The sequence below is a fragment of the Marmota flaviventris genome, chromosome 3, assembly GCF_047511675.1.
Source record: "Marmota flaviventris isolate mMarFla1 chromosome 3, mMarFla1.hap1, whole genome shotgun sequence".
In the NCBI taxonomy this organism is placed as follows: Eukaryota; Metazoa; Chordata; class Mammalia; order Rodentia; family Sciuridae; genus Marmota; species Marmota flaviventris.
In genome coordinates, this window is record NC_092500.1 from 129,607,567 (window position 1) to 129,635,434 (window position 27,868).

General features: G+C 34.5%; 1 protein-coding gene and 1 pseudogene across 1 annotated transcript in view; one reads left to right on the forward strand and one right to left on the reverse strand.

Moving 5' to 3' along the window:
- Positions 1–2,220: 2,220 nt before the first annotated feature.
- Positions 2,221–3,137, forward strand: LOC114079383 (mitochondrial import receptor subunit TOM34 pseudogene; annotated as a pseudogene).
- A 167-nt stretch (positions 3,138–3,304) lies between these two features.
- LOC114079384 (ovostatin-like) overlaps positions 3,305–27,868 on the reverse strand; it is a 60,810-nt gene continuing 36,246 nt past the window's right edge. Inside the window, exons 13-30 of the mRNA XM_027920626.2 lie at positions 27,747–27,807; positions 27,050–27,195; positions 26,553–26,702; positions 25,294–25,464; positions 24,430–24,526; positions 21,083–21,224; positions 19,727–19,955; positions 17,776–17,902; positions 17,089–17,207; positions 16,095–16,146; positions 15,076–15,159; positions 11,650–11,826; positions 11,333–11,414; positions 8,382–8,538; positions 6,155–6,226; positions 4,894–5,059; positions 4,471–4,694; positions 3,305–3,412 (exon numbers count right to left, since the gene is read on the reverse strand). Of these exons, the coding sequence (XP_027776427.2) occupies positions 3,305–3,412; positions 4,471–4,694; positions 4,894–5,059; positions 6,155–6,226; positions 8,382–8,538; positions 11,333–11,414; positions 11,650–11,826; positions 15,076–15,159; positions 16,095–16,146; positions 17,089–17,207; positions 17,776–17,902; positions 19,727–19,955; positions 21,083–21,224; positions 24,430–24,526; positions 25,294–25,464; positions 26,553–26,702; positions 27,050–27,195; positions 27,747–27,807 (2,364 nt within the window). The remainder of the gene's footprint in view (positions 3,413–4,470; positions 4,695–4,893; positions 5,060–6,154; positions 6,227–8,381; positions 8,539–11,332; positions 11,415–11,649; positions 11,827–15,075; positions 15,160–16,094; positions 16,147–17,088; positions 17,208–17,775; positions 17,903–19,726; positions 19,956–21,082; positions 21,225–24,429; positions 24,527–25,293; positions 25,465–26,552; positions 26,703–27,049; positions 27,196–27,746; positions 27,808–27,868) is intronic.

Genomic DNA, 27,868 nt, shown 5'->3' on the forward strand with positions numbered 1-27,868 from the left:
GCCATCACCACTCACATCCACAGTGTAGTTTTTCTGAATTTCTGGTAATGGAATTTGTTGTAGCAGCAATCGGTTCTCTTCATTCACTTGGAAGGCCATATTGAATGCTTTGTCAGAGGAAATTTGCACCAAATTTTGTCTGTTCTTAGAATAAGTAAGCCTTTGGAATAGAGTTAGAGCTTGGAGAGCCACAACAGTATCCTAAAATAATAATGACAGGATTCTATTAGAGCATATTATAGGACTTAGAAATCACAGTCAAATATAGCTGTGATTCATTCAAAAATGATTTTAAAAGCTACTGCAATTTTTGTTAATTTTTCATTGTTTTGTGAACTATATTGTCTTGAATATTGTATAATTTATCAAAAATAAATGCTTTTGTTTTTTGTTTGTTTGTTCCAGGTGTAGTAGTGTACATCAGTAATTTCAGTGACTCTGGAGGCTTAGGCAAGAGGACTACAAGTTCCAGGCACAATGTAGGGAGGTCCTCAGCATCTTAATGATACCTTAATAATAAAAAATGAAAAGAACTGGAGATTGTTGTGGTTTGGATGTGAAGTGTCCCCCAAAAATCATGTGTGAGGCAATGCAAGAAAGTTTAGAGGAGAAATGATTGGGTTATGAGAGCTGTAACCCAATCAGTGAATTAATCACCTGATGGGATTAATTGAGTGGTAATTGAAGGCAGGTGGAGTATGGCTGGAGGAGGTGGGGCCCTGGGGACATGAGGTATATATTTGTATTTGGCAAGTGGAGAGTTCTCTCTCTGCTCTCTGATCATTATGTGAGCTGCTTCTTTCTGTCACTCTTCAGCCATGATGTTCTGCCCCTACTTGAGCTCCAAGGAATAGAGTGGACTGTCTATGGACAGTCTCTGAAACCATGAGCCCCCAAATAAACTTTTATTCCTCTAACATTTTTCTGGTCGTGTCTTTTAGTCACAGCAGCATAAAAGCTGATTAAAACAGGGATGTAGCTCAGTGTGTTCAATTCCCAGTACCTAACTAATAAATGAGTTTTATGGCAACATTTCCATCCTACTCTTTCATGAAGACAAAATTGTTATCTAATATAAAACACATGTGAGAAGAAATAAGGAAATTTTTAAAATGCCTACTGAGTCAGACTACCAGATATTAAAACATAAAAAGCTAAAAGTTAGTGAAAAAAATGAGAAGCCTAAAATGACAAGAATATATAATTTTATTTTCCAATAAAAGCAGTGTTTTTAATAAGTAGCAAGATTAATTAGTGCATAAATGACATTGAGACAACTTGTTACTCAAAAATTTAAAAAAAAACAAGTTATGTCTCTACCATATGTCTATATCAAAATATCATAAATTAATTTATAATTGAAAACAATTAATAATTAAATGTAATTAATCCATAAATGTATGGACATATATTTATATAGTTTTTGTTTTGTCTTTGTTGTTACTCTTAGCCTACTATTAAAGTGAGATCTTTAAACAACATTATAGAATTAATTAAAAATGAAAAGAAAAAAAAACCTATTTATCCAAAGTATTACACAATTTGAAAGAAAAATAGAAACCTGGAAAGGATATCACATATATCAGCATGACTGATACTTTTATTGTATTCAGAAATCTTAAAAAGTATCAAGAAAAAGATGAATACTCCTATTAGAAAACATGCAAATGAAATGTGACCAGGAGACTAAACACACGTGAAATAAGAGAACTAAGAGAGGAAAGAATATATAAGTAACCATGGATATGTATTTTTACAGCGAATAAGTGGTCACTTTTATTGTATCAGATCAAAAGAGATTTGGCCAATGATTTTGCAATTAGAGAAAGATTCTCATTGCTAACAAGAAAACATTGATACAATTTTTTTTGATAAAATTATGGCTTTAATTTTAAATATAAATTTTTAGCATGTAGATATTCCTATTTTAAAATTCCACTTTTAAAAATTAAAAGCTGGGCTGGGGATGTGGCTCAAGCGGTAGGGTGCTCCCCTGACATGTTGGGGGTGGGCACTGGGTTCGATCCTCAGCACCACATAAAATAAAATAAAGATGCTGTGTCCACCGAAAACTGAAAAATAAATATTTAAAAAATTCTCTCTCTCTCTCTCTCTCTCTCTCTCTCTCTCTCTCTCTCTCTCTCTCTCTCTCTCTCTCTCAAAAATAAAATAAAATAAATAATAAAAAAATAAAGCCTCGTGTGCCCGCCAGGCCCCGGGATGGCCTCCAAACTCCCAGACTCCGTGGAGGGGCTCCGCGCCATCAGCAACCAGAGCTTCCGCAAAGGCCAGTACGCGGAGGCCTCAGCGCTATACTGTCGCGCGCTGAGGTTGCTGCAGGTGGGAGGTTCTTCAGACCCTGAAGAAGAGTGTTCTCTACTCCAATGGAGCAGCATGCCACTTAAAGGATGGAAACTGCACAGACTGCATCAAAGACTGCACTTCAGTATTGGCCTTGGTTCCTTTCAGCATGAAGCCTCTGCTGCGGCGAGCATCTGCCTATGAGGCCCTAGAGAAGTATCCTCGGGCCTATGTCGACTACAAGACTGTACTGCAAATTGATAACAGTGTGGCATCAGCCCTGAAAGGTATCAACAGAATGACCAGAGCTCTCATGGATTCACTTGGGCCTGAGTGGCGCCTGAAGCTGCGCTCTATCCCTGTGGTGCCTGTCTCAGACCAGAAGAGGTGGAATTCCTTGCCTTCAGAAAACACAGAGACAACCAAAAACAAATCCAACGAAACTACAAAGAGCACAGTGCCTTCTGCTGGGGATGTGGAGTGAGCCAGAGGTCTGAAGGAAGAAGGCAATGAGCTTGTAAAGAAGGGCAACCATAAGAAAGCTATTGAGAAGTACAATGAAAGCCTCTTGTTTAGTAACCTGGAATCTACCACGGAGAGCCACAGAGCACTCTTCACTGGTCCTGAATCAGGACAAGGAGGCAGTGAAGGACTGCACAGAAGCCCTCAAGCTGGATGGCAAGAACATGAGAGCATTGTACAGATGGGCTCAAGCCTACAAGTCACTCAAGGACTATAAATCCAGCCTTGCAGACATTAGCAGCCTCCTACAAATTGAGCCCAGGAATGGCCCTGCACAGATGTTAAGGCAGGAAGTTAACCAGAAACTGAAATAAAACCTTAAAGGGCAGCAGGAATCTTTTGTCAGACCTTCCCAGAGAAGCCAGAGGTGTCCTCCCCTGCAGCCACCCCCTAAACCTAGCATGCCCCACAGGGAGCTTTGAAATACCCTCCTCAGCCCCTCCAACAGCAGTGGCCTCCACCTTTGAGAGGCTTTGCTTGTTCAAGTTAAGCCAGCATAGTCAAGCACAGACATGGTTTCACCACAAAGGGCCTTGCTAGAGCTGAGTGTGAAGCTAGAGCCCTGTTCCCACCCTGCTGCCTCAGTTAGCTAGCATATCAGACAAGCAGGTCCTCAACAGCAAAGCACTTGGCTTTGTCGCTGCCTCAAGTGTGCTGCAGATTGAATGCTGCCTTTGTAGCTGCATCAGACCTCACCTCTCTGCAGTTAATCTGAACTTAGCTCCTGGGTAGAGGTGGGGGAGAAGCTAAAATCCCTGGCCCACCTACACCCAAAGCGGTCTGTTGAGCTGGTTCTCCAGTGCTGCAGCTACTGTCACCACCCTGTCTTGGGCACAGTTTTCTGTGTCAGCCCCAGTGCCTTTTTTCCAGGCCCTGCTCTGGTGAGAAGACAGAGCTGTGATCCTTAGATGGCTCTGCCCTTGACTCTGTGCTGCTGCCTTCTGCATGGAGATACCTAAGCTATTGCAAGAGCCCAATGGTTATGGACACACCTCTTGGGATGGGGAGAGGGGCCTCCTTGAGGTCAGTATCCTTCCATTCTGGGAAGCAATTCGCCTCCCCACCCTCCTCCCCAAAGTGGTGGCCCCTCCAGGCTTCTTAGTTCTTTGTAATATGTTGAAGTTAATTTGAACTGACTGAATTTGTTGAACTGTGTGTTAAGCTATTGCATTAAAAGGCTTTCTTCTATATAGAAAAAAAAATAAAAGCTAATTATCTTTTGAATAAATACTTGCAGTTCTTACTAGAGAAAATATTCCCCCAAACCTGAAACACAGCAAATTTAAAAATTATAGGCACGTGTGAACATACCACATTGAAATCCACTATTCTGTACAATTAATGTATACCAATTAAAGATTACTATGAGCTACAGGTGAAATAAGGATAGCAAGCTTAATAGTGATAACAAATTTAATTGGAAAATTATATATTTTTAATATATTTATTTTATTTACTTATTTTTATGTGGTGCTGAGGATCGAACCCAGGGCCCCGCACGTGCTGGGTGAGCGCTCTACCGCTGAGCCACAACCCCCACTCCCCCACCACCTGCAGGAAAAATATAATTTATACATTAAAAGACCAACACTGCCAAGGCCAAGTATGTGCCCAGTTTTCTTAGAGATTTAGAAAAGATATTGTTACCTTCGTGGAGGAGAAACCTCCATAGGAATTTTGCTGCTTTGCTACCCACTGTACAACCTGTGAAGCACTGGACAGCTCTTCTGAAGTCAGCCTCGGCTTGGAAAGAAGGGCTAGTAGGCCATAAGAGGTTGTCTCTATGTTTGCAGAGGAAGACTGAGGATAGTAGAAAGAGGATGAGCCTTCCATAGAAATTCGCTCTTCCAGTTCCCAATACACTGAGCCACCTGAGAAAAAAGTGAAGGGAAGTCAATAGCACCTATGTCAAAGTACAGGATTTTATGTGCATGTAACTGGACCGGTGATATCTAAGGGAGTGCAAACCCCACAATTAGAAACAGAGAAACATGAAAGGATGTTAATTATACCCCTTCTAGCCATTGTTCTTGTTCAACATGTGATTCCAAAGATGGCAAAGGTACTCACCTGCTTTCTTTGCTTTCTTGCTCAGCTCATTGATGAGGAATTCTCTTTTGTCTTTATATTGTACTAAACTGAAAGTGTAGGCCAAAAGAGCCTGGTCATAGATAGTCAGAACTCTCTTCCTAGATGCAGCCTCTATGCACTGGAGACCCTTTTGAACTGCCACAAACTGCAAAAGGAAAGGAAAAGAAAAAATCTTTGCACATGAAAACATATGTCCAAATACAGGTAGGTGTGTTTTTACCAGAAAAAAAAATCAGGAATGAATCTTGTTTGTGCGGAAATGTTCAAAGGGAAATTCAATGAATTTATTTTTAATATCTGCATAGTTCTACCTGAACAGTGTGATTTGACTATTAAATCACTGTTTAAATAAATACTTAGAAGGAAAAGTTTATTTTGGCTCAAGATTTCAGAGGGTTAGCCCACAGTCAGCTATGGGCCTGAGATGAAGCAGAACAATCATGGTTGAAGGGCTTGTTAGAGTAAAGCAGCTCAGGACAAGATAGTAATTAAGCAGAGAGAGCTCTGCTCAAGGACAAAATATGAATTCCAAAGTCATATCCATAGTGACCCATCTTCACCAGTCACACCTTGCCTTCCTATAATCACCACCCAGTTAATCCATTTTAGTGAGCTAATGCACCAATCAGTGTTGAGAGCCACAGCCGAAGGGGCCCCAGCAAACTTCCAGCTGCCAGCTGATGACTGGTTCACAGCCACCGGAACAAACTTCTAGCTGCCAATTGATTGGCTCCTCTGGGGGGATGCTCATTGGGCTGTTTCCTCGCCCTTTCAGACCAGGAACTGCTCATTGGGGGACTTTTTTTGGCTCCGCCCACACGACCCAGCCAATTGGCCTCAAGAGCAGGAGGAGTTGGGGAGGTTGAGAGGCTTGTGGGAAGCCGGTGGTGGCAGTTGGGCTCTGAGGGTTTTTGCTGAGGAGCTGTGTGGTGTGGTGTGTTTTTTCTAAAAATAAAGTTCATTTCTTTTGACAAGTGGCTCCTGAATTGTGCCCAGCCAGACTGCGCCAAATCAGGTTACACCTCTCATAATCTAATCATTTTACCTTTGAATGTTCTTGCATCATCCCACACAATACCTTTTGGGAACACCTTGTATTTAAATCTAACAGAAGGAAATTGGTTCAGCAGTATTCTGCAATAGCTCTGAACATATAGTTTTAGATCTATTACTATATTGTTAGCATAAAGTTTTGAATTCTTAAGAAGCTAGTTAGTGGTATCACTTGTGAGCAACTTACTGAGACTGGATGACCAGCTTCAAGCAGGGCGTTGATGACATATGCAGTGAGGGAGATTTCATTATCTTCTCCCTGAATAAAACATGATCATGTCAGTTTCATGAAATTCAGAGGAAAAGAAGCGTTTCTTTTGAAATGTAATGTATTGTCAGCCTTTATAATTATAATGTACCAATTAAAATAATAATAAAATTAGAAGAATTAGAAGATCAGATCAAGCAGATAGTGAAGGGCAGAGGGGAGGGAAAGGAAGGTACAGGGAAATGAGATTGATCCAATTATATTATATGCAGGTACAAATATGGAATAATGAAACCCACTATTACATATAATTGTAATGTACGAATGGAAAAATAAATGTAATGTATTGTGGAAACTTCAGATTTGTACATGTTTTCCTAATTTAGGGGACAAAGATTTTCATATCCTCAAAAGATACTTCTCATAAATTAGGAAATAGTGCATGAAAATATAAAACATTTATAGAAATAGTAACATAACTTAGAAAAATAAATTATGGTCCTACAAATGTATTTAAAATCAAAGGAGGCATAGGATGCTCTGCAAACATCTCCCAACTCTCTCCTTCATCCTCACCCCAGAAAGAACCTAGAAAGTGTCATGGAAAATGCAGACTAACATATTACAATGATTAAAAGAGTGTAGCATAAAATAGAGAGGCATGTTGATCAACAAAACAAGCAGAGCAGAAAGAAATCATAGCAAGTACAGAAAGCAGAAACCAAATAAGAGTTTGAGACTGAACTTCATCATCAATATAAATGGCCTCAAAAATCAGAAAGCCCAGACAACAGTAATTATCAGGAGGTGCTATAAATGGTAAACTATTTAGAGTAGACAAATAAATGATTTTTAGATTATACAATAATACTAGTAGTAAATAAAATCTAAGATACTCCAAAGATTAAATGAAAATTACAAGGGAGAAAATATAAATGGAAAGTAATCATGTGAAAAAAAATTGTTTAACCTGTTAACAGAAATAGGATAAAGCAGTTTTTTTGTGTTCCTACATTTTTGAAGACTGTTTTCATACATATATTGCTCAGTTTTAGTGATAGTACTATGATTCAGATAGACACTCTCCACATAGAGAAAATATAAATTGACATAACTTTACTAAAAATCAGTCTGGTGTCATTTTAGAACTTCAAAAAATTTTACTTGTAGATATTTGTCCTTAAGTTAATAAAATTGGAGAACATATAAGAATTTTTATGTAACTTTAGTTTGTATTTAATATTCAACTTATTTATTGTTTTCACTTAATACAAGAAGATCAAATAATTTAATAATTGATGATTTATCCATATGATGGAGTATACAAAAAGATATTTATTTTATGATTTTAAGTTATTCTAATGGAATGGCAAATCATTATGTACAAATTAGGTTTCAAAAAAGTAAGATTAAAAAAATCAGTACATAATAATCCAAATTATGTTTATATAGCATTGGGGAAATGACTGAAGGAAACAATTGCCAAAACAGTGGCTACTTCTGAGTTGTTGACATAGGGATAATATTTGGGTAAATGTTATATTATATTTATTATATTTAATAATTATATTAAATCTGTGATGTACTATAAACACATGATAATTATGAAGAAAATACAAGTTTAGGAAAAGCTCAGAAATAAAAGACAAATTCATTTGTTAACACTACCTTGGGGATATTAACAAGTGAGAATTCAACAAATTAAATTCTAATAATTTTAAAAAAGTTAAGAAAAAACCTTTATTCATGTGTTATTCATAAAATTGAACCCAGGCCCTCATGTAAACTAGGCAAGCTCTCTACCACTAAGCTGCATCCCCAGTCATAAGTTGCCCTCCTTGCCTCAAATATGTGATCCTCCTGCCTTAGCTGCCCAAGAATAATTTCTTAAATGATTAACTATTAAATTATTGGTAATTATCTGGGTTCTCTTACATTTTTTATTTCCATTAATACTTTTCTTAGTCATCTTGCCACAGTGCCCCACAACTACTGTTAGATTCTTTTAGTTTTAAATCTGACTGATGGAAACAAAATAATGTATTTGTGAAGAGAAAAAGAAATTACTGGTTTTCCTGAGAGTTAATTTATGTGACTTGAAATTCCAGTTTGATTACAGTAGAAATTTCCCGAAGTGGTACTTTGGGATTCATTAAATGATCATGATGAAAGAATAGAAAACTGTAAGGTAGAATTCCATGCATACCTTCAAAGCATTGTTGAAGACTTTGCCATGATTTATGAAGCAGCCATCAGATTTTTGAATACTTAAGAGCCAAATAAGTGTTTGAGATTGAATTTTGTCATCAATGTAAATGTAGCGTTTGGCCTGTGCAAATGACTTGTATACAAATGCAGTGAGCCTGGAAAAAAATTACATATGGTGCATATTTATAATAAACATTGAGAAGAAGACAACATTATTATTAGCATAGATGATTGGACACAACTGGATTTTTGAGTTTCACATCCTGAAAATTTCTTCCCCAAATTTTAGCCTCATAGTGTATCTGCTTCCTTTTCAAATGTCCTCTCATTTGGCTCATATGCCTCCTTTTCTTTCTCCCCATTCATCATGTGTCCCAGATGAAGGGTTATCTCCACTATGATGTATTCTCAGATTCTTTTATCTGTACCTTGAGCCAAAGTAGACTTCCTGCATTTCTCTTCGCTTAATGTCTACGAATTTAATAAGAAGTTACAGAATGTTATACCTATGTAAACCTATTAGCGGTCCAAGGACCTGAACAGATACTTCTCAGAAGAGCATATACGATCAATCAACAAATATATGAAAAAATGTTCATCATCACTAGAAGTTAGAGAAATGCAATTCAAAAACCATTCTAAGATACCATCTCACTCCAGTCAGAATGGCAGCTATTATGAAGACAAACAACAATAAGTGTTAGCAAGGATGTGGGGAAAAAGGCACCCTCACACATGCTGGTGGGCCTGCAAATTGGTGGAAATTCGGAAATCTGGGAATGGAACCACTATTTGACCCAGATAACCCTTTCCTCAGTTTATACCAAAAAGACTTAAAAACAGCATACTACAGGGACACGGCCACATCAATGTTTATAGTGGCACAATTCATAGCTAAACTGTGGAACCAACCTAGATGCCCTTCAATAGATGAATAGATAGAAAAATTTGGCATATATACACAATAGATTATCACTCAGCAATAAAAGAGAATAAAATAATGGCATTTGCAGGTAAATGGATGGAGCTGGAGAAGATAATGCTAAGTGAAGTTAGCCAATCTCCAAAAAAACAAATGCTGAATGTTTTCTCTAATATAAGGATGCTGATTCATAGTAGGGAGTAGGGGTAGGGAGAGGGAGCATGGGAGGAATAAATGAACTCTAAATAGGGTGGGAGGGAATGGGAGGGGGCATGGGGTTAGAAATGATGGTGAAATGTGATGGACATCATTATCCAAAGTACATGTATGAAGGCACGAATTGGTGTGAATATACTTTGTATACAACCAGAAATATGAAAAAAGGTATTCTATATGTGTAATATGAATTGTAATGCATTCTGCTGTCATATATTAAATAAAAAAATAAATAAATACATATTTTTTTTAAAGAAAACCTATTAGCAGTCAAGCTCAGGCATGTGTGACTTGTTCTCACAGATGATTACCTGAAATGGCTCCTCCAGACATGATGAATAAGGTGTGTACTTAGATATGCATCCTTTTCCCTTTTAGACTTGTGTTCCTTACAGTTAAGTGTTAGGTCAGATTCATCAACATGTTAATGTGTACAAACACGTCATTATATAGTTCCTGGGGAACTTTTCCTGCCTCTGAGCTACCATGGCAGTTTGTGTATATTTTTATTACATCTTTTGCCATGTTGTGTTCCAATGTACTTTATTTTCTTTCTCAGTGTACTGCAAACATTCTGAGGTCAGAGATCATATAGTACTCAGGGGCAAAATATTAGAGCAGGTAAAAGGTCAGATTCTGGAAAGACATTAAAATTCTACCACATAATTAGCAGAGTACATTTAAAAGAATATATTTACCCTCTCTGTGATATGGGTTGCCCTGTGTCTTCCTCATTTTCATATGTTGAAGTCCTAACACTTAATACCTCAGAAAGTGACCATATTTGGAGGCAGGGTCTTTAAAGAGGTAACAAAGTAAAAGTGGAATATTTGTTTAGGCATTAATCCAACGTGCCTTGTGTCTTTATAGAAGGAAAAGGAAATTTCGATGCAGACAGACAAAAGACTAGGGAAACCTAGAGAAAAGGTAGCCACTTGGGAGCCAAGGAGAGAGAATCAACTCTGCCATCACACTGACCTTAGGACGTCCATCTTCCAGAATTGTAAGAGGATAAGCCACACAGTCTGTGGCACTTTGTTATGGTAGCCCTGTCAATAAATAAACTGTTTCTATTTCTTCATATGTAAAATAAGTATTATAATGTTACCTGCTCCATTGGGTTGTTACAGGGATTAATTATACTCGATTATAAAAGAAACAACAATGATTACTTTAATTACTATTTATCTTTTTGTATCTCAAAACCATATTAATGTTCAGGACATATTAACAAGGAGTGAATATGTGTCTGTAATTAAAAGTTATTGTATGGGAATAAAATTTAAAACAAGTAGAATAATATTACAATAAAAACACAACCTATGCTTAATTTATTTTGTATTGGTTCTTATTGCACTATTTTTGGCAACTATTATTCTAATCAAATTAGTGGGTTTTTTTTTTTTCATTTGCCATTAAGAGAGTACATGTCTATACAACATGATTTCTGAGTAGTATCACAAGTCAGCACAAGCAATGTTGGCCCTATCTTTGAAGGTGAGTTGGAAGATGTTAATGTTTCAATTGGAATAATTTGCTATATAATAAGTGTGATTTCCCATCCCTTATTTTGTCCCACTGAGTGACTGTGTATTGTCTAATGATTTGCTTATTTGCTATTCATTCTTTTGGTAAGTAAAAGATAGAAATTCCATAAATGTTTAACCAAAGAACTCAAGAGTCCTATTAAAATAATGTGGATACTTTGGAGGACAGGACCCATACTTTTTAGAAAATCTCCAAAATCCATTTAAAAGTAGACATATTTTGAAATATCTAGTTCACTGCTGATATAAATAATAAATTCAAACCATGTATTTTTTTGTTGATCTTCATGTCCAAAGGTACTATATGATCCATCTGAGTGTTTATAAGACATCTGCCTCTGATATCCTAAAATAAGAAAAGAGTTACTATTTTTCAGTTTAGAAGCAATTGTCCAGAAGGAAAATTTGATTAATTGAATAGTTATGTTTATTACATGTGGATAAATATATACATGTATAGGCATATATACATATATATGTATGTATATATGTGTATGTACATTTATGTACTTAATAAGCAAAACAGCTGGGATTCAGAGATTTAACTTGGATAAACAAAATAGCGCTTTTAAATGTTTCACCTGTGGTCAAATATCCAATAGCCTTGGATTTTATCTCTTCTGTGAGTTGTTCAGTTTGATTCAAATAGTCCAAGATGTAAATATTAGGAGCAAATAAGGCCATATTCTGTTCCCCACACCCAAAAGGCATCTGGAGAAAATTCTGTAAGTTTTGCATGATAGAACCCAGAATGTCTCCTGAAAAGACAATCAAGTCAATATGATGTGCTTCATAAAAATTGGTAAATAAATAAAATTAGTTTATTCTCGATATTTCTGTGTTATGTATATTCATGATAACTATTTTTAAAATATTATTGGAGCTTTCTCTTTTTTCTGTTTGTTGAGGCCATACCATAAAATTAGCAAGATAATTTAAGGCACTATTTACAGAAGTAAGGGGGGAAATTGTTATCCCAAGCAGCACAGTCAAGAGAAAAAGAACTAAAAAGATTGTGGGAATCAAAAGTCCTAAGAGGTCCCAAGATGAAGTAGAAAATATCAGGCCCTTCATCAATCAAAAGAGACAAAATGTGGCCCCCCAATTGAGCATCTATGAAACATGTAGCAGATACTCTTCTGAGCACTTTACTCACACTAATTCATTCAATCCCTAGAACAATAACATAAATAGATACTACAGCTCCTATCTATGAAGAAATAGAGGCAGAGAAGGCTAAAAGTATTTCCACCATCATTCATAAAAGATGCAACAGAGTCAGGAATAAGCCAAATCAATATGGATTCAGAGTTCCTGGACTCAGTCCCTTCCCTAACACACTTCCTGTCAATTCCTAGCACTTCCATAGCCTGACTATGTATCTGGAGGTATCTATGCATCTTATTTTAATTTTTATAACAAGCTTATGAAGTAAGTGATATTATTAAGTTCATTTAAGGGACAATGAGAAATGAGGCACAGAGAGGTTTAGAAACTTGTCCAAAATGATACAGCAAGTGGTAAATCTGGGATTCAAATCTAGGTAGCCTTCTGTGAGAGTCAATTTTCTTATCTGCTGTGCTCTGTTACAGCAAAGCACACAGTCTACAGATTAAAATCACATCAAGCATCTGTTCTGATGAAAATCATATGAAACTAGAAATCAACAACAGAAGGAAAATTACAAAAGGCACAAATCTGTGGAAATTAAATACACACTTATGAGCAACTAATGAGTCAAAGAAGAAATCAAAAGAAAACAAAAAATCTTGAGAAAAAGAGAAATGGAAACATACCACAAGAAACTTATGGATATAGTAAAGTAGCTGAAGAGGAAAGTTTATAACAATAAATGCCTACATTAAGAAAAATAAAAGATGTCAAATAAACAGACTAACTTTACACCTGAAGGGACTACAAAGAGAACTAAGTCCAACAGAAAGCAGAAAATAAATTATCAGAACCGAAATAAAGACTTAAAAAACAATTATAGAAAAAACTTGCAGCAGGTTGTTTGAAAGGATAAATAAAAATTGACAAATCCTTACCTAGACTGAGTAAAAAGAGAGAAGGCTCAAATAAATAAGATCAGAGAGATTTTAAAGCAAAAAAGAAGACACTAGAATGGATGTCACAGAGATATATTGCTGCAGTCTGGCTGGGCACAAAATCACCACACAGCCTTGTAGATTCAAACAGCAACTCTTTATTCTCGAACTGTCACCAGCACTCTACACACGTTCTCGGGAAATCCACGTTCCAGGCCCCAATCACGTTCTGGGCAAAATCCCAAATACTCTCTGAATCCCAGGAGAACTCAACGAGAACTCAAGGGGAACTCAAGGAGCAGGGCACCTGAGGCAGCAGGATACGCCCTATTCCCAGCAGGGTACACCTTAAACCTGGAACCGCCCTAAACCCGGATTGTCCTAAACCGGGAATGCCCTAAACCCCTGATCAGCCCTAAACCCGGATCCGCCCTGATCCTTGAGCAAGGTCACCTTACATGCAATGACACTGCAAATGACCTGGGTCATGCCATGCGTCATTCTTACTTAGCAATGGCCCTCAGCAATATATAGAATCCATAAAAACTATTTTGAATAATTATATGCCAATGAATTAAATGACCTAGAAGAAATTAACAACTTGCCAAGATTGAATCATGAAGAAATAGAAAATATGAACAATAATTGTAATAAGATTGACAAATAAAAAAGTCTCCAAACAAATAAAAGCTCAGGACCAAATGGCTAAACAGTGAATTCAATTAAATATTTAAAGAATAATTAAACCAATTTTTCTTAAATTCTTTCAAGACATTAAAGAGGATAGTACATTCCCAGACTTGTTTTAGTGGCCAGCATTTACTCAAGAAGAGAAAACTGTAGGTCAGTAACTTTGCTGAACATAAACCCAAAAATCTTCAACAAAATACTAGCAAAGTAAATTCAACACCATTTTAATAAATTAAACTATTTACAAATAAGTTCATGGAATGCTTTGGGGTGATTGCCATGAATATAATTATGCTTTCAATCTATTGTTAGGGCATAGTTTTAAGGATGAGAGTGATTTGCCTAAAGTGTAAGCTCAGCTAAGCCCCCATGTTTTGGGTTTTGATGTTGGAGGCTGGAGGATGTTCTTGATTTGACTTGTTTTGCTCATGAGCACTTTTCTAGACCACCCTTTTTCTTTGACAACAAGAGGATTAACCATAATGCCACATGGAGTGCAGAGCCCTTCCACTGAATCCCTCAGATCTCCATTTTAAAACTACCTTGGGCATATGTCCAAAAGTATTTATTAGTTGTTATTGATTAGCCTCAAGATCTTGCATTTATTTGAAGATGACTATGTTTATAGAGCCTGCAGAGTGAAATAAAAGGCTTTGTCTGCCCGCGATCATTGGCCTGCAAGAACCACTACCTTTGTGTGGAATGTTATTTGCTTTGGCCTCAGTATTATAATTCCAATCAAAAGGAGTGAAATACCAATGTTTACTAGCCCTACATGATATGTTCTGAAAATCACTAGTTTATGAGAGCACATCAGAACTATTCTTTACTGTGGTGGTCTTTAATTGAGACACCAGATGGAAAGATCAATAGAGAGACTAAATTGTATGTACCAGAGTTACAATGACCTTTATAAAAAGGAAAGAGGCTGGGGTTTGGTGGCACCAATCTGTAATCTCAGCTATTCAGAAGGCTGAGGCAAGAGGATTGCCAACCCTGGGCAATATTGCTAGACTCTATCTCAGTTAAAAAAGGGAAAGGTAAGAGCCAGAAAAATGAAGATGTTTTAGAGTTTCTGACAATTGATTTCTGAGTGTAGTTGAATATCTAGTCAGATATATCAATATCAATCATAAAATCAGAAGGATAGATATGGAACCCAAATAGATGACAAGCTAACAAATAGAACCAGGGCAAAAATAGGAATGCTTTTTCTTCCTCTTCTAAACCTATGTATAATTTCCTCATCTCATAGTATTTCAGACTTACCAAGAACAGACCAATAAACTCTCAGTGAATCTTTCACAAGATTTTCTGGTGAAGTGAATGTTATTGTTTGGGATACTGTGGATCCTAAGAAACACAAAAGTTCATCAATTAACTCAGAACTCTCATTTGTTTTAAAAACCAGGAGTTTTATATTATAATTTATATGTTATTAATAAATTACTTAATATCTTCTTATTGCTTATTCCTAACTATAAAGCAATCAGAAAAAAAAAATTAAGAGAACATCTAGCTTGGATCCAGGCTTTTTGAATTCAGGGTCAATATAATTTCTACACAGGTGCTACAGTGCTCTACTACCTGAGTATACTCCTTGAGGTGATAAGATATTAGAAAATAAAATGAGACTTTTGGCTTCTCTGATTAGAAGAATTTTGCATTTTTAACATTCAAACAAATAAGGAAACAAAAAAATAGCAGCCACTGAAAAATAAGTTAGATAATAGAAAAATATTTGTTGTACTCTGTTATTTATACGGCAAGCTAGTTGTTGAATTTGGTGAAATGGAAAGATATGTAGACAATAGATATGAGTCAAACCTCTGGGTAAGTAATGAATCTCTGGTGATGTAGTAGTTAGAAAAAAAGACTTACCATAATTTGGCTCCGAGATAGGTTGACAAGAGAAGGTCCTAGAAGCTATGTATTTGAAGTAGTTAGAGATCATTCTACCCTGTTGGTGGTCTTTGGACAGAACATTTGTAATCATGAGTATTTTGATGAAAGAATCAGGGTTAGATGGAAAGAAATTCAGGAGTAGAATTAAGAATTAAATAAAATTAGGATGCTCTGGTTTTTGATTTATGGTGTAGGAAATAAGGAAGACCTAAAAGTTTTACAATTACCTTGATACATAGGATGTTAAACTTTTATTTTTGAAAGTAACTTAATTTTTCCCAGTAGCCACATATTAGAGATAAAAAAGAATAATCCCCAAAGACAAATGGAGGTGTCATTCAACATTGCCATGTCAGAAAGCCTGTGTAAAGATATCTACTTACCATTTGTGCAAATAAGTGAGCCTTGTGTCACCTCCTTTTTAATACCTTCGGGCTAATTGTTGAAAGAAGAGAGGGTAGTTATACTTAATTTCATGTTTCAAGTAATTTCAGAACATTTGTAAATTATTAATAATATATAAATAAACCATTCTGAAAAATTTGTAACAGGTAATGAATATATGAATTTTTAAGTCCAAGATAATTCTGAAATGAAAATTTTATTTTGCATGCTATGAAAGAAGCTGAGTGTTACAAAAACTGAAGGCAAGAATTTTCTCAAAAATCCTTCAATCTCCAAAATTCTGTTGCTCAATTTCAAGAATAATAAACATTGTTTGCAAATGTTCTCTTTACGGAGTGGAATAAATGGCTATCTCTGGCCTTTTGTCCCAAATATTTTATTAAAATATTGTGCTGTATTGTTATATAAGTGAATAAAACCTGTTTCTATGAATTTTGAAACATCTACTTAATATCTATTTATGAAGAAAAAATGTTGAAATACAAGTAGGCTTCTCCTCAAAGCCCGTTAAGTTTCTTTCTTTCTTTTTTTTTTTAATTACCACACATTGATTGCACATAATTATGAGGTTCGGTGTGACATTTCCATGCATAAATGTGATATACACTGTGAGCAAATATAACCTCCCTTTTTCTATCCTCATCTTTATTCCTTGTGTTTCCCAATCTCTAGTAATCACTACTTTCAAATCAACATTTTTAACTTTTTCATATAAGAAAGAGTATATAGTACTTGTCTTTCTATATCTGGCTTATTTCACATAACATGTTCTCCTCCAATTACACCTATTTTTCTTCAAATGAAATGATTCCATTTTTCTTTATGACTGAATAATTCTCCATTGTGGATATAAACCACATTTTCTTTATCCATTCCCCTTTTGAGGAGCACCTAGGTTGATTCCACATCTTAGCTATTACAAACAGTGCTGCAATAAACATGAAGGACCACAGTTTTCCATTAAGATCATACCTCTACCAGCAGTGGTTTGATTAATGTATCCTTCCAACCAATATCCTGACCCATGGATGACCTGTTGGCATAGCTACTCCTCTGCAGGGTTTTAGTTGTAATGGTGATATTGATTGTACCTGAAATGGCAAGAAATGTGAATGGCAGAGTCATTTGAATGAAGATTCAAGGAAGCAGTGATCATTTTGGGATCTAAGTTGAGGCAAATTGTAAAAGTAATTGAAATTGTACAGAACTTTAAATTGAGAATTGCATAGAAAACAGGAAATTTTAAAGTCAGAAACTGATTCAACTCCCTACTCCTATCCCCAGATATATTGGATTTAGGTGATAGAAGAGTATTGTAGGAGCTGGGGTTATGGCTCAGTGGTACAGTACTTGCCTAACACGTGTGAGGTGCTGGGTTTGATACCACATAAAAATAAATAAATAAAATAAAGATATTGTGTTCAAATACAACTAAGTGTGTATATATATATATATATATATATATATATATAGAGAGAGAGAGAGAGAGAGAGAGAGAGAGAGAGAGAGCGCTGTAGTAGGAATAGGAGAATGGATGGTGGTACTATGAAATGGGTAAATTTGTTATAGTAGAGAAATAGTATAACAAACCCTTAGGAGCATTATAAAAGAATATAAAAGCATATCTTATATAAAAGTATGTCTTACATAAAATCTTACCGAGCTTATGTGGGGTAACCAGCCAAGTAAAGGACTTTTTTTCATTGCTATTGATATAATCATTTTCATCCTTGGTTGAGAGAAATCTGGCTTGGTAAAAACTAGATGCTTTTAGTACAGTATTTATCTGTGAAGGACACATTGGCAAAAAATATAGAAAAAGATTTAGTCTTTTCCATATGTAAACATAATATAGTCATACATGCCTGAGAAGTTAAATTTCTCCCATTTCACATTCTGCTGTGGGAAGAATGGTTTCCAAACCATGGGGAAACCTTCAAAATCTCATTACATAATTATTATAATTTGACCTTTGGCACTTTCTGACTAATTATTTTGAAAAAAGCAATCAATGCACTAGTGACTAAACAAGACATTTCTTTAGAGATCTGCAGCAAAATAAGTTGATGTTTTGATCACATAAATTAACATAAGCTCTTATGAATCTTGGTTTCATAACATAGCATATATAGAATATCTAGAACAGTATATTCCAATTCAGTCTCACAGAAAAGCAAATAGAAACTTTCTTGATTATAAAAAATGCTCTTATTTTTTTCTAAAGATGACTATTACTCAATACTGCATCCTGATAAACTAAATAGATATTTATGATTTATTTTCCAATTTTATCTTTATTTTTCCCAAGGATTGAACCAAGGGGTTTGCACGTGTCAGACAAGTACTCTACTACTGAACAATACATACAACCCCCTTTATTCTTTTCAGTAAATAGTATCAGTTAAAGTAAAAGTATGTTGATTATTTATATTACTTGGCATTCTGAATACATCATGCTGTACCTATTGTTTGGTGACTTTGACCCAATAAATGGATATCAATAAAGGAGTGACAAAATGGTCTCAAATTCCATCCAAATGACATAATTTTATTATGTCTGTTGTATATATGTAACACATTTTCTTTATCCATTCACTTGTTGATGGACACCTAGGTTGGTTCCATAGTTTACCTATTGTGAATTGTGCTGCTGTAAACATGGGCATTCATGTATCACTGTAGTATGATGACTTTAATTCTTCAGGATAAATTCCAAGGAGTGGTATAGCTGGGTCATATGGTGCTTCCATGCCTAGTCTTTTGAGGAACCTCTATACTGATTTTCACAGTTGTTGTACTAATTTACATTCCCACCAATAGTGTAAAAGTGTTCCTTTTTTTCCCATGTCCTCTCCAGCATTTGTTATTACTTGTATTTTTGATGACTGCCATTCTGACTAGGGTGAGGAAGATAAATCCAATGCCTATCGGCATTGTTTTGTGCAAGACTATTAATATTATTTCATTCAATGCTCATAAAAACGCAGTGAAATAGCTATTATTAACATAATTTTACACATTCCTAATCTGAGACTAAAAAAGGTTGTACTTTGTTCAAAGCAACAGAACTAGAATCTATTAAAACTAAGACATGAACCCAGGTTTAAATGTCTTTTTTCTAATATGAAATTGCTATTTGGTTTTGAAGCCACCTTCCAGATGTCAAAAGTCCACAAAGCTACTACAATCTCATATATTCTGTATATCCTCAGGTAATCCAAAGGTGAAAGGCAAGCAATTGAAATTCCAATTTAATAATATCCAGCTTACTAATTTTGTAAATCCTTCTGTTTCAGAGGGACTTGTGTGTAAAATTCTTGAATATGTTGAAGAAATAGAGGTGCCACATATCTCCTCATTTAATCTTCCCATCCATCTTCCTCTCACAAACAGATGACTTACTTCATAAACCTTGTCTTAAATTATTTTATTTTCACACAGTCACCCAGGTATGGTAATTTGTATTTCTAAACTCCACACTAAAATGTTGGTAAAGCTATTTAATATGCTCAAATGTAGGGAGGACATACCGGGAAAGGCATATTATTACTAAGATAGATATATATATATATATATATATATATATAACTAAGAAGTCTTAAGTTAGTACCTGAACACTTTTGTTCAGATAGTTGAACACATTGGCTTTTAGAGTGAATGCTTCTCCTTGAACCACTGAATAGGGTAAAGTGAGGGAAACAAAGAAGGGCTGAAAAGCTGTCAGGGAGATGGTTGGAGAGATGCCAAATCCAGCTTTGTCATTCATGCAGAATCCACTGGCCTTCCACTGTGTAATGGTGTCGGGAACCGTCAGACCAAGGTTGGCTATTCCTGTGGAGCTAAAAGAGGAGATTCAGATAACACTGAAGAGAGGAGCTGTCACCATATAATCACTTTATCCCATCCACTCAAATGTTTATGGACTTTCCTTTGACAGTTCAATGCTACTAAACTACAGTAAGCAAATCTTCTTTTTATTCTATTCTTACTCTGTTTGCTTCATGTTACACATTATCTATAAAGAAGCTCAAAATCAGGTATTTGTGTTCTGAGCATTAGATGCTCCTATTGTAGTACTGTTATCTTTGCTTCTACTCTGTTTTTTAAGATTTGTGATCTCATCCTTTTAACTCTACATATTTTTGAGGGTATATTTTTGCTTACAATTCCTACCAAATTAAAAAAACTACTAAAATACTTGACATAGACACAAATCTCTCACTTTCTTATAAAATACTAGGATGGTTTTATCTGAGTATATTTTTATCTTTGTTATTAGTGGACACCATGAATGGTCTCAAACACTCAAGCATTTAGAAATGTTGGGTGAGCGGGATACATGTAATTAAGGACTCATTTAATTTACACAGAATATATAATTTAAGGATTAGTTTAGTCTACTTTTAATGATAAGCATAGAAATATGAGTCACATAAGTGGTTTTCAAGTTTAAAATGTGTACACTAGCCTTGTACTTTAATTTTTTGGGTGCTGTTTAGAAATTCATTTTTCTCAACCTCCCTTCGTCCCTTTCTTCCTCCTTTTCATTATTTCTTCTTTGTTGCCCTTTTTGATTCCTTAGCATTTTAGTTCCTCTTCTTTCTCCTGTTTCCCTTATATCCATGTGTACTTGATGAGTGTCATGTTCACCATGTTACACAACAAAAACCAAAATTCCAGACTATTTTATATAAAACTTTCTTTCCAACAGAGTCAAGTTCTTATAAAAGTAAATGACAAAAAGTAACAGAGTAAGAAAAATAAGTAAATAAATGAAAGAAATGAGAAAGTAAAAGGAAGAAAAGAGAATTTAGTGGAAACCTATCACAGGTTTGGCAGAATTTTGACACACTCCCTTAATTTTTACTCTTTAGGGCACGCTCATTTTGTGAAGGACAATGGATATTTTCACTCAGACCAAAAAAAATTAAATGAAGAAAAAAATAATAATAATTTAAAAACTCACTCAGTTGTAATAAGACTCCAAACCCATGTTTCAGGAAATGATTTCCTCAGTGTTTCAGTATAAGATCCACCAAGAGCACGATCAGAATATGATTCTGATAGTAGTTCTTCAGCACCAGGTAAAGGAGAAGATGTTAAATGTTCTTACCATAAAGAAATTATAAATACTTAAGGCAAAAGGTATGTTAATTAACCTGATTTGATCATTTCACAATCCATGCTTGTACTGAAACATCCAATTGTTCCCCATAAATACACAAAATTGTTATTTATAAATTTACAAGTCTTAATAGAATAAAATACAACATATTTGGAGGAAGGCAGCAAATTATTAGTTATTTCATATCTCAAACTTCATATCATAATACATGGGATTATATTTTGTGGGCAGTATTTAATAATAATAGCAGTCATCACTTACAGAAGTACTGCTATGTCTCAGGATTGAAAGCACTTTTCCTATATGACAAGGCACACTCATACATTGCTGGTGGGACTGTAAATTTGTACAACCAGTCTGGAAAGCAGTATTGTGAATCTTTAGAAAACTTGGAATGGAACTGCCATTTGACCCAACTATCCCACTCCTCAGTCTATACCCAAAGGACTTAAAAACAGCATACCATAGGGACATAGCCACTTCAGTTTATAGCTGCAAAATTCACAATGGCTAAACTGTGGAACCAACATAGATACCCTTCAATAGATGAATGGATAAAGAAACTATGGTATATATACACAATGGAATATTACTCAGCATTAAAAGAAAATTATGGCATTTGCAGGTAAATGGATGGAGCTGTAGAATATCATGCTAAATGAAGTAAGCCAATCCCCAAAAAACAAAGGCCAAATGTTCTCTCTGATAAGTGGGTGCTGATCCATAATGGGGGTGGGGGTGGGGAGAATGGAGGAATTTTGATTGGGCCAAGGGGAGAGAGGGAAGGGAACTGGGCATAAGGGTAGGAAAGATGGTGGAGTGAGATGAACATGATTACCCCTAGGTACAGGTAATGACTGCACATGTGGTACAAATCTACATTGTGTACAACCAGAGAAATGAAGAGTTGTGCTCTATTTGCTGTCATTTATAACTGATTAGAACTAATTAAAAAACTCATCCAATTCTCACAAAAATCTTTGACAAAGCTTTAAAATTCCATTTCTAGGTATATCTTATATTCGGTAAAAAAACCTGTGAAAATTTTACAAATGCTTATTAAAAAGTCAAATAATTCACCCCTGAAAACATCAATCATTGATATTTTGTTATATTGTATTTAAACATATGCTACACAACTAGTATGGAAATACTTTATCCTACTAAATAATTAAAAGACAAAAAACAAAACCAAAATTCCTTTGACTTTTACCACCAATGCTCACTTCATCTTTTTAAATGCCTTAACAATATAATATTCATTTTAATATCTTTTCCTTATTATTCAATGGTCCATTTAGCTTTAAAGATAGCTTTCTTTTTGTTGTTCACTTTCATAGTCTTTCAAAGTATACATATTGCTCAGAAGTTTATAATTCTTAGTCATGAGAACATATTCTATGGGAGGTTTCATGTGTACATATTAAATTTAAAATGCCTTTCATCTAGACAGTCTCCTGATTCTTTATTTTAGATGTACCTAGATAATCTTGAATGCTGACTATGATCTGTGTCTATTTCTATTTGCAAATTTTAGCCCATATTTCTACTTCTTGGAAAGTAAACATAAAATAATATATTATTAGTACATATGATATATAAATATCTAAACATCATCCCTGTCTTTTTCCTGAGGAACTCTTCCCTCCACTAATACTCTAGTTATTTTATGTATATACTGGATATGTATATATACTTGACAAATAGAAAATTTTTGAAAAATATTTATCTATTTTTCACTAAGGCAAATGATAGTATAATTTGGATGTTACTATGTTTCTTACTTTTCCCCACATAAAAATTGGTCTTAAAACACATCCCTGCTGTTTCTTTTTTTCCTTTTTGCAGAGAGAGTACTGGGGATTGAACTCAGGGGCACTAGACCACTGAGGCACATCCCCAGCCCTGTTTTGTATTTTATTAGAGACAGGGTGTCACTGAGCTGCTTAGCGCCTTGCTAAATTGTGAGGCTGGCTTTGAACTCTGGATCCTTCTGCCTCTGCCTCAGGAGCCCCTGGGATTACAGGCGTGGCCACTGCTCCCAGCCTTCATCCTGTTTCTTAATGCTATAAAATATTCCATAGCATGTAGTTATCACATGATTTTAATCCATCATTTTAGTAAAAGCCCCTTGGGTTGTCTCCATTCTATGGCAGCACACACAACAATGGGCTAGATATCCCATAACATTCTTGCTTCTTGTGAATTTGAATAAAATCCTTTGGTATATATGCTGAGAAGTGTATGGCTGTGTTAGAAGGTAGACGCATATTGGTTTAAGGATTTTCACCCACATATGGCTGTGCTGACTTATGGTTCCCTCCTGTAGTGTGTGGGGTGTTCCTATTTTGTTCATTTGTACAGTTATTGCTATCTGACTTTTCTTTCTCTTCTTTTTGCTATTAGCATGTATGTGAACTGATTTCTTGATGTTCTTTTAATCATTTTTCCTAATTATTAGCAAAATTTTGTATAAGATTTTTATGTATTTTTCTTGTTTTCCTTTTTTATCATGTCTTCATATTTAAAATTTGCAGATATTTCTTTATATAGAACTTGAAAATTTTCAGGTTTCTGATCAAAGGTTATCTCTTAATAGAGAGTTTTGCTGACTACCTTACTTAAAACAGCATCCTCATGGTCTGCTCTCTTCCCTTATATTTTCTTTACAGTACTTTTTCAAAAGAGTCCAACATAATGATAATATAATATGACTTGGGACCAGAATGCCTGGACCACACTCCCATCTCTATCACTTATTCTCTGTGGCATTGGGTAAACTACTTCTCCTCGCTCTGCTTCATTTTCTCTCTACCAAATTGGAGATAACAGTTTCTAATCTATAGCCTGTGATGAGCAAATTGGTTGATATATGTAAAATGCTTAAAATATTGCTTGGTACATAGCAACCATTCAATAAATATTAGCTATCAGGGCCCTTATGTTCATCTGAAATTATGCCATTTATATATTATCATGATCCAAAATTCAGTCTAAACTCTTTGAATATAAAGATCTGCCTACCTTATTCTCACTATATTTCTAGCATTTGCTATGAATTAATTATTGAATTAATTATAAAACAAGACAGAACAAAACAACATCCTCTCCCCTTGCCCTAGATCAGTTTAGATGAATTACAAGACTGTTAAGCTGTCATCTCTCTTTTACATTATATCACAACTCACTTGAATAATTTTCATCAGCATAGCCTGGATGTTTGAGATCCTCACATAGCACTGGTTTCCGGTGATGAGAGTTGGTGAAGACTTTTAATCCTATTGCCTTTCAAGATAAAAATCAATTTTATATCATATGACAGTACAGACTCTCATTTTGATCAGTTTTTTCAAACTGATGATGTTTTTCTTTCTTTCTCTTATTTATTTCTGCATCTCTACTGGTCATATATTTAGAGAGAGCTATTTTCTAAGGTCTATGTTTTCCATTACCCTAGGTTCTTAGATTTAATGACCTTTGTCTTGTTTTCCTAATTAACAGATAATGAGGAAAATCTTTAAATAAGAGAGGACAGAAAACAAACTAAAAAACTAGCCAGACCCCAGTTCATCTCCTACTTCACTATATTGTCACTGTTTTGAATTTGACATATTTCTTAGACTAGGGAAAATATCTCACTTGTAAATACTTCAAAAATGTATATAACTTAACATAAGAATTTGAATTTGGGGCACAGATGTAGGAGCAACATATTTGGGTATTTATATTAGAGACTCAGCATAAAATGCATACAACACTGTGTCAATAAAACATAATTCTCTGAGATATTAGTTTTCTTTTAGCAATATTATGACATTATCAATTATTTATAATATTATATCATGTAATATTATCATTTATAACAAATGTATAATGATAAGTTCTTTTATAAATATATTTTTGAAATATTAGTTTCTCAGATATTAATACTAATTATAGATTAGATTGATAATTCTTGGACTAAAAATTCACACAATGGACATTTATTATTTTTATTCTACTTATTTATATATTGTCACATGCAGTCAACATTTTAATGCTAGTCATCTTACCTTCACAAGATCATAAGCATCTCTTCCAAAGTCAGCCAACGCAGGCTCATAATAAATTCCTTTATGTAGGATTTGTTCGTTTTTCAGACATGGCACTACTGGGCCATCTTCTAAGTTCAAACTTTTGAAATAATAGCCATATAGTTCCCTGTAATTTAACTGATTATATACCTGAGTGATAGAAGAGAATCAATTATATATTTTTTAAGAAAGCAATTTTTAAAATTCTTTTTCTTATGAGTAACATATAGTTACCCGGGAAGAAGAGCTATAAAGACTGAAATGATATTTAGTCACTTAAATAATGGTTGGCTTAATCATTTTGAAATAAAATCAACAAAAATAGGTGAAACTCAATTGGATTTTAATAACTTCCAGATAAAGGGAAGTCTCAATATTCTTTGATGGCTCATTAAAATACATTGTCAGATAATGCCCTTGGTTAATTTGTTAAATCTCCCTGAGCCTAAAATTATTCATTTGTCAAAATGGGGATATTATATAAATTCTGTTTGAGAATAAAATTATATAACATATACCAGACACTCAATATAGTATGTGTCAAACAGCAGACATTCAGCAAATATTATATTTTATATATATATATATATATATATATATATATATATATATATATATGTTATGTATATATATTATATATATATTTTAAAGCTGGATTGAACAATATTTATTAAATGAAAAGATAAGGCATATTTAGAGATGGGAATCTCAAGATCATATGGAAGTTACTTCTCCTTAAGTAAACATATATATTCAATGCAATTATTTTAAGAATTTGCAACAGTTCATTTTCTAAGCAGAGAATAAGAATTTGATCTTAAAATTCATATAAAAGAACCAATAAATCATAGCAGTGAACATAATTTTTAAGACTAGAAAATTAGCACTACCAGATAGCAAAAATTATAATAAAGATATAATAGTAATAGTACAAGAATGTCCATACATACATACAGAAGTATATATACATATATATTATATATTTTTAAAAAGATAAAAATAATATTTAAAATTTTTTTAATTCATTTTTAAAAGCGGTAGAGCTAACTTTTAGCATGAGAGAATATGTATAATTAGTAAATAAAGTCCATTTGACCTGATTTCTAAACTGAAATATTTTTTCCTTGGATTCCAGAAAATTCCTTTGTGCCGTAGTTTATTTAAGGTTTCTCATTTATATCTAAAGGTAAAAACATAACCCTATATAGTTGGTAATAAATAGAGGTAATTTCACTCACGCTTTGTGCTGAGAGCTGACCATAATTCCCCAGTAGCAATACACTTTGATCTATAGCCCAAAGAGCACAAAGAGAATTTGAAGCAGCTGAGATTTGAAGACTGATAGTAGATCCTGGTGAACTTTTTTCTTTAGAAAATTTTAAGTTGACCTGAAAATAAAAACAAAACAAAAAGGGGGGGGGGTTAAGGTATTGCAAACCACTTGGGAAGAATCACCTTTCAGACTATTTTTAATTTTCAAACATACAAGTTGGAAGGGTTCTCTGATTTACTCTTCTAATGACACCAATAACTTAGAAGGATAGGAATGACATCCAAAGTGAATGCCTAATCCTGATACTTTTTGATTGTCTAACATATTAACTACCATTCTAGCTTTTATTTCATTTTAAACTCAGAGTAAATGGGTTATAAGCCCAATGCACTTCAAATTCATTTTAGTTTTCCAATAAGTTGAACAAATCTGAAAAAGAGTCTTTTGCTCTTTTTTCCTCACCTCATTTTTGAAGCATTTCTCAATTTGGAATCGGGTGGTGTCAGCAATCATTTCTCCTTCAGGATGCAAACTATAGACCAGCATAACTGCAGAAGGAGCTAGCTGGGCACTAACATCTATAGGAATGGAAAATACGCCCTTCATAGCTGGGGAAAGAAAAGCTTAAACTGAAGAAGTGTCTTGGTAAAACAGTCGACTGTCATCTTGCAGAAATGTTCCTAGACATCCCACCCACTGCCTCTGAATAAGACTCCCCCAATCTAACACATTTAATTTATGGAATCTTTTTAGAAGGAGTTCATAAATTGCTCTGGAAGGACTAGTTGGACATTTCTGATTACCTCAAACTCTAAAATTTTATTTTTTTTCATTGTTTATTCCTTCTTGTTTGAGTGTACAAATACTTTACTGTATTTCCTGGAAGAGAAAGAGAAGGAACAATTGCTCTCTCCCATATATGATGTTTTAAATATAGTTAGCTTTATAAATACTTATTAATTGATCATTTTTCTTTGATATTTTGTCTATTTTTATGTATTACATGGTCTCCAAGGGTGATTTGGGGTTAGAAGGCCTAAAATGTGAAAGCTGTGACTTGAAAATATATATATATATATATATATATATATATATAAAATATGCCCCAACTAAAATGTTCTATTTGCATAAAATCCCATGCTCAAATTAGAGGTCTCACAAGCATCTTTCTTCTCAATTTTCTGTTGCCCATGAAGAACAATTACACCTCTTGCAATAACCTAGGAGAAAAAATATTATGACAAAGTTTATAAAGTAGAAACCAAACTTCACTTAATTATA